The 11194-nt window shown below is 40.4% G+C and overlaps 1 protein-coding gene across 1 annotated transcript; it reads right to left on the reverse strand.

The window, feature by feature from the left end:
- Positions 1-1357: 1357 nt before the first annotated feature.
- On the reverse strand, positions 1358-5866 carry LOC23687424 (ubiquitin carboxyl-terminal hydrolase 46). Its single transcript, XM_021850414.1, has 5 exons — positions 5667-5866; positions 5517-5597; positions 4679-5449; positions 2181-2324; positions 1358-2123 (listed from the first exon to the last, which is right to left on the reverse strand). Exons 1-5 carry the CDS (start codon positions 5667-5669, stop codon positions 2016-2018), a joined length of 1107 nt encoding a protein of 368 aa, XP_021706106.1. The 5' UTR covers positions 5670-5866; the 3' UTR covers positions 1358-2015.
- Between the last annotated feature and the right edge of the window lie 5328 nt (positions 5867-11194).

Genomic DNA, 11194 nt, shown 5'->3' on the forward strand with positions numbered 1-11194 from the left:
TCGTCTTCAGATCCAACCAGGAATCAATCGCGTGAAGTTAAACGATTGGTTCCTCCTATAACCAATTATTTCCTGCTCCAATGGAGATTTATTGTTCCGGTGGTAAGTTTACATCGATCTGTAAATTTAGTTGTCTGTTCACTCAATCCTTCAATTTCTGTAATGCATCGTAATTGAAAATACATAATTATGTTCGATGTTCACTTATTTAAAAATATTTTCGAAACAACGTGAATACACGACATTTACCATGTCGTAAGCAAGTGTGTATTAAATACAGTCAAACCTCCATGAGTCGATATCTGAAGGGACCATAGACTCATGGAAACATCGAGTCATGGAACAGAAATGCTATGGAAAGCTGTTTAAGCGAATAATCATAGTTACCATGAAATTTTGTTAAGAAGTGGTTCCATGAGTCAATATTAAGACATAGAACATGGACTGCCCATAAACGCATAATTGTCCCATGTGAATATAAATCCAACCAAACATGGGACTGACATGTGTTTCTGGGCAGTGGAGGTTTCACTGTATAATTGATTTCCCTTTACTTCATTACACATCAGTGAATAGCTAGTAGTACCGTGAGACCGTATGTAGTACTAGAAGTGGTACCCATTCTGAGCCCGACCACTATACGGACTTTGATGTGACTGTTATGCGAATATTTTCAAGATGAGACAACACAAGTGGAGTTTGTTTTTGTACAAGTTAGGAACAAAGGCTACTTTTTTAGCAGTTTTTATCGATCTTCTGACGATGTTGAGTTGATTTATGCAAAAAACGCAAATCGATCAAAAGTCGACATGGGACTGTTATGCGATTATGGGCAGTGTACCACCTACGAATTTGTGCGAAATGCTTAATGCTAATGTCAATCATTCAATGTAAAATATAATTATCAAGGCAAATCGTGCTTAAATCGTAGTTTTATGAGCAGTGATTCACGTTCGTAAAATGTAATTGCAACTATATTTGATGAGGTATTCGTGTGCTATCCACAGCTGTGGAGCAACTGCAATTCTAACGCTTTTCTGTTAGTTAAACAGGTCATCGGCTTTTGCATGAATAGAAGCCAAATCTCAAATTTTCAAGAGCACGAAACTGGAGAACCCAAAATCCCTTTAGGTTGAAAACTTGATCGATTGGACACTCGTTAGTGGTGAAGTTTGGCTTTTATGCATCTTTACCTCAACCTCTCCAACAGCTTGCCCGTCGAGATGTTTGAGACTTTAGATTAGGAAAAATGATCACGACTGCCCTAATATTGCATTGACAATCATGCCCTAAAATAAGTGAAGACTAATTCCTCTATTTTTTTGGATATGTTCAAGACAGTGAAAATACCACAGAAATGGTTTAAACGTGTTTATTTATAATTAATGATGATCAGAGCGTTTTTGACCGCCTTATTTGCTTGATTAATCTTATGTCACAACTCATATTCATTTCTGTCAACATAATTCGCGGACAAAATAAATTTCAAAACTTATATGTTTGCACTCAAATATACAATTCACAATTCGTGATTTTTAAAATATATTGAAATAGTCAAATAGCTATGTGAGTTGCAAAACTATCTGAATCTATCGCTAAAACTGCATAATTCAACCAAGAATTGTTTGAATATGAATTTAAAACACGAGATACTCAAAATTCTTGCTATTGCACGCAGTATAAACCACAAATTGACTAAACTGTCACTCTACGCATAATAGTCTCATGTTCTGTAGGATTTCCTATATACATGGGCCAGTTATCCGAGGTAGTGCAGTAAACTGCTTCGATCAAATTACTTTAGTGCAATAGGTATCGAAAATGCAATGTCTAGCCGTTTGCAACTATGTGTCGCATGTAGATCCAAGACAAACTCAAATCAGTCGAAGCCAAAAATTTGGGAATGAAAATTGCGGATTCGCCTTATCACAATGCATGCTAATCATTTACGATTTTTATACTCGATGATAAAATCTTCTAGGGCTCTAAGTTGAAATAATACATACTTACAAGCTTTAGGTTGCGTCTCGGGATTGATAAAATAAAATGTAACCAGTTTCAGATGACTTTTGTATATCAGATGTTAGACCATAAAAGTCTTCTATAGTTGAGGCCTCAATTTTCTGCAAAATAGAATAGAGATAATACACTTGTAATCACTATCAATAACCGTAACTTACATCAACCATGTCGTCGTCGAACAGCAGCCAGAACCCGTGGCTTTTAACAATGCTTATATAGTGCCCTCGGTTGGGCCCAGAACCACAATGAATAACGACCGCCATCAGATCGTAAAGCCGGTCCGGATTCACAGCATCGTCAGACTGAAAAGAAAAAGACAAGCTCAATTATCTTTCAAATAATTGAAAGTGCCAAAATTTAGAACAGCTAAGACTACAAAACAGATAGTGGAGACTCGATTTTCTTAAATTTATTTGTTACTTCCTAGCAAATTAGATTGGTCATCGGGATCATTCTTCAACATCCCTTAGACCAGCGGTTTTCAGATCGTGCTCCGCGGAGCACTTGGTGTTTCGCGGAGCCTTGGCAGGTGCTCCGCGACAGTTATGAAAATTTATACCAATGCTTTGGAGTATCTCAACTTTTTGCTTCAAAATATGCTTTTAATTATATCAAACCAAGTCATTCATAGAATTTGGGCTAACATTTTGTAATTGAAAGGTTAAATGTATTCTGTTGGTGAAAATTTTATCACACATTTTGTATGGGATATTTTTGACTGCAAAATTAGGTTTTTCTTGATTTAGATTCAAATTTTCCCGAAGAATAATTTGAAACCTTCAGGGTGTGCAAGTTTTGGAATACTTATCCTCGTCGAAAAAATTGAGCCGAAGTTAGTACGATAACAGCCGAAATTTGAAATTTGAAAATATAAGCCGAAAAATCATCTCATAACCAAAACAATTCTGCCACAAGCCACGAATTTTGAAATAATTGACAAAAAACAAATAGGTATAGCTTTATTTAGGGATGGTACACAACCTTTTTTATCTGCTCTCCCCCCTACACGCAAAAAAAATTGTGCGGTAAAAACTACCATTTTAGGGGGTTAACTTAAGCGCCCGCACCGGCAATTTTCAGCAGACCAGAAATGCGCTTGATTTTACCATGTCTGTAGTTGGAATCAGATTGTTGTAAATTACTTCTGTCAAATATACCAGTAATACGGTGGGGTATACCGTAAACATAGTAAATTGGTCTGAATTTCCATGGTAGTTTTAAGAATGGGCGTAGTCAGCTAAAATAGTTATTTTTACCACAGATTTTTTTCCCGTGTAGTCACACTTTTTATATGAGAACTCCAAAAATTTTGTGAGGCTTGTCACACAGTACTTGACTTTTTGGTGCGTGGCATCATTCGTGTACCCCTTAAATGCCCAATTGCAACAGTTTAATTCCGAAATAAAAAAAACTAGCTCAAATAAATTGAACATTTTTTTTTCGAGATTAGGATTGGGATATTGAATTAAAATGAAAATTAATGAAAAGTTGACAAATATACAGTCAATTAAATAAGTTTATTTTTTGTATTAAATTATACCGAATTGATTGAAATTTGGATGACGATTCACAAACAAGGGATGGTACACAAATTATGTCACGCTAAATTTCAACTTTTTTAACCACCTCACCCCCCCACACCCCCCTTGGTCATGTTTTTTGTATGATTCCTCCGAAATTTTTGTAAGGCTTGTCACGCTTGGCTTGACCCCCCTCCACCCCTCGGAGCGTGACGTAATTAGTGCATAATCACCAACCTGAAATATTGTCTGCAGTGAAGTCATTACTCATTACAATGCAGTCATTTTTAAATCAGTTTCAGAGGGTTGTTAGAAGACAAAATAAGTAATCGGGCGATTTTTTAAATCCAATTAAAAAAAGGCTAGATGTGAGCGGTTGTTTTGCTCGGCGAAGTCATTCACTTTTTAAAGTTATGCAAATTTACAGAACATCAGCCACCCACAAAATACCGTTTGTAAGTAAAATAAAAAAATAACTCGGTTACTTACTTCGAACAACTCTCTGAAACTCATTCGAAAATGACTACATTGTAATAAATTCACAAAATTTTAGGTTATTTGTAATTCTTCATCCAAATTCCAGTCAATTTTGGACTACCAGAAATTGAGAAACAGAGTCCCAAATTTGGGCATTTTATATGAAAAAAGCATTTGGTTACTAGTAGGAATTACTGGGTCGATTGAGGCGTGTAAAAATCGGATTTCGAACGAAGATGACGAACAGGTGCTCCGCGCAAAGATTTAATATCACAAAGTGGTCCGCGAGCCAAAATGGCTGAAAACCCCTGCCTTAGACATCAAACTGCAAACTCTCCATTACCCTTTAATGTGCAAATACCCACTTTTGTATACTTCAAAAATGTTAAAATAATGGTAGTTGTCAATTTTCAGTAATGGGTAATTGGTGCCCATTACTAAATTCCAGCCGTGTATTCTTTAATGAGTGAAAAACGTTGAAAATAGACTTTAGAGATCTTCCATTAAAAATATTTTTTTAGAGACTTGCTATAGGCCATATATGAGGAATCAAACTCTTTATCTCATTATTTCTATCAAGAGGTCTTTTAAGATTATTTTTAAGATATTCAATCGCTACCAGCCTTGTGATTCCCCCTGAAACGCAAAGAGCTTCTTACCGTGTTAAACAACCTCAATTCCAGAGGAAACACCACTCGATGTGACACCTTGATGTGCCGATTATACTGTTCCATGTACTTGAACCGTTTGAGGTGCAGCGCCAGTATCATGGGCAGTTTTTTCACGCGCATTCGTTTCTGTGCTTCCTGGTAGCTGCAGCAGTTGTCGCACTTGAACTTGTTATCACTGCACAGCGTTTCGGTATTACTAAAGCATCGCAAACAGTGCGTTATGCTGGTATTTTGATCCACATCCACCTGCAGGTCGAAAAAGTTCTCATCTTTGCTGCTAACCGTTTCGCAATTCAGACATCTCGTTTCACTGGTCAGAATTCCCTGGAAAATCTCATGCACCCAAGTCGGTTCCTGTGGCTGCCCGGGGTTGTCCCCATTCAGACTTCCCCCTCCTCCTCCGATGGTACCAGCGTTTTTACTACCGCTTGTTCCTGCGCCTTTTGCCTGATTTCGTTCGGCTAGTATGATTTCGTTTATATGATTGATCAGAAAGTTCAGGAACTCGTGGGCATCCTGCTGCATGTAATTGTCGAATTCTTCCTTTTCCTTCCGAAGTCGGGCAATGAACTTCTTAGGCGCTATGGAACCGACCTTTTTCTTCTGGGTGGCTATACTATAGAACAAATCTGCTAAACAGGTCAGCAACGTTTCCTTCGTGCGTTTGTTTTTGGCCTTGTATTCAAGAACCTTCTCCCGGAATGGCCTACAGAAGTAAAGTGCTTGTAAGACTGAATTACTATAACAGGTATTGCCGAACTAAAAGAGAAGAATCATTCCTTTAATACTTCAATCAAGCATAAACTATTCCTCACGGATGTCATACATTAACTAAACCGAAATAATGCTCATTGGGGGGAAATTGATCCGCCCCGATATCACGTTCAAGCTGAGATACGTTTGCTCCCTGGAAAATAAGATTTTTTTCGTATTATCACACACAGTCCCAAAACATAATAATCAGTAAAATGCTAACCATTTTGCTGCAACAGCTAACAACTTAACAGCAAATTTCACTTTATTATAAATGAACGTGCTTGTTCGTAGAAAATAAATACATTTTGTAACAACATGATAAGTTTAGCCGATAGATTTTTCCATTTTTCCAGTGAACTTGCATGCACAGCTGATGCAAATGAAAATTTTCACGAATTTTTTTTCAATGTTTTGATGTGAAATGTCAACCTTTCAACCAGAAGGAAGTGAAAAACGATCGGCAACACGGGAAAAATGACAATCCGCGTTCGCTACACGTTAAGATCAGTCTACCCAAATATGGGTAAAGTGTACCCAATCACCGAAAAGTGCACAAACTCATTTTAAATTTAAAATTAAAGCTATCAGCACAGACAAACAGACGTAACACTGAAGAAATTTCCACTTTGATCACTCATTTTACGATCATTTCAAATTGGCTCACAAATCTCACAACTAGAGGCGCGCGTATAGCTTTTCTTCGCATTTGACGTTTCATACACACTTAAATTATATCACCGACCTCAGTAAAACTTTTCGCCGAGAACCCAACAGCTGAGAATTCGGTGATTTTAAATGCCGACTTTCGGTACTTATTTCATCGAGATTTCGGCAATCCAATTTTTTTTGCCGAGATCTCGGTGAACTTTACCGAGATTCAGTTAACGTTTACCGAGATCTCGGTTAAAGTTTTACTGAGAATCGTCAAACTATTACCGAGATATCAGCTGTTGGGTTCTCAGCGAATCCGTTTAAGTGTGCACTACCGCCATCTGCAGGGCTTTTTTTTTTTTTTTTTTACTTGATCATTTATTTATTAGGCTCATGCGCCATTAGGCATTACGGAGCCGAGTTCTTTTGATTTTATTTACAAATTCATGGTGTTTTCTTAATTTTCTATGTTAGTTTTGGGGAACCGAAAAACTCGCGGTTTGGTCGAGGTTAGGGGTAACAATAATTTAAAGGAAGGGATAGGACAATGGGATCGTTCCGTTGACATTCAGCAGCTTTAAGGTGTGACGTGTTTGCTTTGCTGCTGGTCGAACGTTGAGTGGACAATGACAACCTGTAACGATACAAAAAGACGGGTTTCGAGGGGACACAAGGTGGACAAGTGGACCGACAAGAAAGGGGAGTTAAACAAGAATGTTAGCTTGTTTCAAAAAATTGTACATAAGCTTCATGTACACAAAGTCAAGTTTACCCAACACATCCCTAATGTCTTCCTTTTCTGGTTTCCCTTGGGCCCTGAGGGATGCACAAAAATCAGATCTGGCAAAACCGTATTCGGGGCATTCCCAAACTACGTGGTTGATATCTTGGTAACCTGCACCGCAGCTGCAGTGATTGCTATCTGTGAGCCCTATTCGATAGAAGTGAGAGCCTAGAGAGTAGTGATTGGACATAAGACGACACATTACCTTAATAAAGTCTCGGCTTAAGTCCAACCCCTTGAACCACGGCTTCTTCGATACCCGCGGGAGAATGGAATGTAACCACCTGCCCAATTCTCCGGCATCCCACTTTTGTTGCCAGCTGACCAATGCATGTTGACGAGCCATTGAAAAAAATTCATTGAAGGCAATTTGTCGATCATAAATATCGCCTTCCATAGCGCCCACCTTGGCAAGCGAGTCCGCTTTCTCATTGCCCGGAATCGAGCAATGCGAAGGGACCCAGGCCAAGGTGATAGTATATGATTCATTCGATAGAGCACTCAATGTAGATCGTATTTCACCGAGGAAATACGGAGAGTGCTTTACCGGCCTCATTGAACGAATAGCCTCTATGGAGCTAAGGCTATCCGTAAAAATGAAATATTGATCAGAGGGAAGAGAGGCAATTCGCTCTAATGCGTAATGTATAGCCGTTAATTCTGCGATATACACGGAGCAAGGGTTCTGAAGTTTATATGCGGCGCTATGAAACTCGTTATATACACCAAATCCTGTGGAATCATTTGTTTTTGACCCGTCTGTGTAAAACCTTCTATCGCAGCTGACGTGACCGAACTTGCTTGCAAAAATTTTTGGTATTTGCTCCGAACGAAGCAGATCTGGTATTCCACGGATATCTTGCTTCATGGTCAGATCAAAAACTACAGCGGAACTTGAGAAGTCAGGGAAGCAACCGTGATTGGAAAGATTCAAAGAAGGGTTAACCTCCAGAGTCATGTACGCGTAGTACAATGTCATAAATCTTGTTTGAGGATTTCGTTCGATTAGCTTCTCAAAATTTTCAATTACCAACGGGTTTAACACTTCACAGCGGATGAGGAACCTCCACGACAATTCCACGAACCGATCTGATAAAGGCAGTATTCCTGCTAACACCTCTAAGCTCATGGTATGAGTCGAGTTCATACAGCCTAAAGCGATCCGAAGACAGCGATACTGAATACGCTGGAGCTTCAGAATGTGTGTTTTCGCGGCGGATTGGAAGCAAAAACTACCGTATTCAAGAACCGACAAAATCGTGGTGCGATATAGCTTTATCAGATCAGCCGGGTGGGCTCCCCACCATGTTCCTGTGAGTGTACGCATGAAGTTGATTCGTTGTTGGCACTTCTGATACAGATATCTAATTTGTTTTCCCCAGGTGCATTTAGAATCAAACCAGACCCCTAAATACATATGTGATAAACCTTGAGAGAGTTCCTTACCCATGAATTGAAGCTCTAGATCCGCAGGATTACGCTTCCTAGAAAAGACAACTAACTCAGTTTTCTCCGGAGAGAATTCGATACCCAGCTTCACAGCCCATGCAGACAAATTGTCCAGAGTATCTTGCAACGGTCCTTGCAAATCGTCCGCCTCTGGTCCTGTGACAGAAACAACGGCGTCATCCGCAAGCTGTCTTAACGAGCAATTTCTCATGAGACAATCATCAATATCTCTTACGTAAAAATTGTAAAGAAGAGGACTTAAACACGAGCCCTGGGGGAGACCCATGTAACTTATTCGCAAAGTTGTCGAGTTTCCATGTGAGAAAAACATATGCTTCTCAGACAACAAATTGTACAAGTAGTTGTTCAAAATCGGGGAAAGTCCACACTCGTGGAGTTTGTCTGAAAGGACATCTACGCAAACTGCATCAAAAGCCCCCTTAATATCCAAAAAGACTGAGCCCATTTGTTCTTTTTGAGCATAGGCCAGTTGAATTTCAGTAGAAAGCAACGCAAGACAATCGCTCGTTCCTTTGCCTCTGCGGAATCCAAATTGAGTATCTGAGAGAAGGCCATTCGATTCAACCCATTTGTCCAGCCGAAAGAGAATCATCTTCTCTAACAACTTCCGAAGACACGACAACATCGCAATAGGACGGTACGAGTTGTAGTCCGAAGCAGGCTTTCCTGGTTTTTGGATGGCAATAACTCTCACTTGTCTCCAATCATCCGGAACAATGTTGCTCTCCAAGAATGCATTGAATAAATTCAACAAGCGCCTCTTTGCGACGTCTGGGAGGTTTTTGAGCAAGTTGAACTTAATCCTGTCCATACCTGGGGCAGAATTGTTACATGAAAGGAGAGCAAGTGAGAATTCTGCCATCGAAAAAGTTGAGTCCATTTCATTCCTTTCGTCTGGATAATCTCGTGTGATCGTTTGCACTTGGACAGAATCCGGGCAAACTTTCTTGGCGAAGTCGAATATCCAACGAGAAGAGCTTTCACGATCCTCGTTTACCGATTGTACGTTCCGCATTCTTCTACCGACCGTCCACAAGGTTCGCATCGAAGTTTCCCGTGATAATCCGTTGACGAAGTTTCTCCAGTAACCGCGTTTCTTCGCTTTCACGAGGCTCTTGAACTTGCGGTCAAGAGAACAATACCGATCGTAGTTATCGCGCGTGCCACGTTTCCGATATTCTTTAAACGCATCTGATCTTTCGCGATAGACTCCGGTGCATTCGCCATCCCACCACGGGGTGGGCGGCCGACGTCGTACTGAAGATCCTGGAACCGGTTTACGCTGAGCTTGAAGAGCACTGTTTATAATCAACGCGGATAAGAATTGATATTCTTCCAGCGGTGGAAGTATATCGACCGATTGCTCACCTACGGAGATCGCTTCAGCGTATTTTCCCCAGTCGATATGCTTCGTGAGGTCATACGCTACGTCGATCTGGTGTGTTCGACACGAATTATTGGTAACTGAAATTTTGATAGGCAGGTGATCACTACCATGGGGATCCTGAATTACTTTCCACATGCAATCCAATGATAATGAATTCGAACAGATTGAGAGGTCTAACATACTTGGGGGATCTGGAGGTTTTATTCGTGTTGCTTCCCCAGTGTTCAAGATTGTCAGATTGAAGTAGTCGCAAAGATCATATATTAAAGTTGCGCGATTGTCGTCCCTCGGTGACCCCCAGGCTGTACCGTGAGAATTAAAATCTCCTAGGATCAACCATGGCGCAGGCATAGCTTCGCATATTGCCGCAAGGTCTCTGCGAGATACTCTAGCATTTGGCGGTATGTATACACTGGCTATGCTGAGGCTTTTTCCTTGAGCTGTGATATGACATGCAACTACTTCAATGCCTGTCATCGAGGGGAAGTCGATTCTGTAAAAGGAGTGGAGCTTATTAATCCCCAAGAGCACCCCTCCATATCCATCCCCTCGATCCAGACGAATAATATTAAAATCGTGGAAAGAGATATTTTTATCAGAAGTTAGCCATGTTTCACAAAGAGCAAATATGTCACAGCGAGTGCTGTGTACTAAAAATTTGAACGCCTCCATATTTTTTATAAGACTTCTACAATTCCACTGTAGCACTTCGATCATATCTCCGACCTCATTGGATAAGTTAGCCATCGAAAGATATGAACGAGTCAAGAATCGGCCACTTTGAAGCTATTTGCTTTAGAAAAGGTTTCACCAAAGAAAGTGCCATGTTGATTAGGTTTTTCGTTTCGGGTGAAATCTGAAACATTTCGAAGATGAAATCCACTATCCCAGAAAGAGTCAGTTTACCGGAAGCACTGTTTGGCTCCTGCTGACGAGTTGGTTGAGTTTCTGGGCGAAAAACTGGGGCAACTGGGGTTTTAGATGTTCCCGGAAGTGACGGAAATTCTCCAGCTGAAAATTTGAAACCTGGAGGTGAGGATTTTTTGGTATTTCCGCCATTTCTTGATTTTGCCAAAGGGTTTTGAGGAGAGTTTTGAACAACAGGAACGTTCTGAGAAGCCTGTTGCTTCAAGTGCCGTTTTGTAACCGCACGCTTCCTTTTCGTTCCTGTTTCAATTATGGTATACTCTTCCCCATCCTCAGAGTCATCGCATTGATCATTATCCGGCAGGGATGCGAAGATATTGTTACTGGTTATAGAGTGGGCCGATGGAACAACAGTCGGAGCGATCTTTTTCAGCATATCTGCATAAGATCGCCTAGACCGTTGTTTCAGGGAGTTTATGGTTTGTTTCTCCCGCTCTAGGTACTTCGGGCATGCACTGAGCTCGTGAGGAGCTTGGCCACAAGAGGTACATCTTGGCTCCATATTGCAGGAACCATCGGCATGTTGTTC

Source organism: Aedes aegypti, chromosome 3, assembly GCF_002204515.2.
Source record: "Aedes aegypti strain LVP_AGWG chromosome 3, AaegL5.0 Primary Assembly, whole genome shotgun sequence".
Lineage (NCBI taxonomy): Eukaryota > Metazoa > Arthropoda > Insecta > Diptera > Culicidae > Aedes > Aedes aegypti.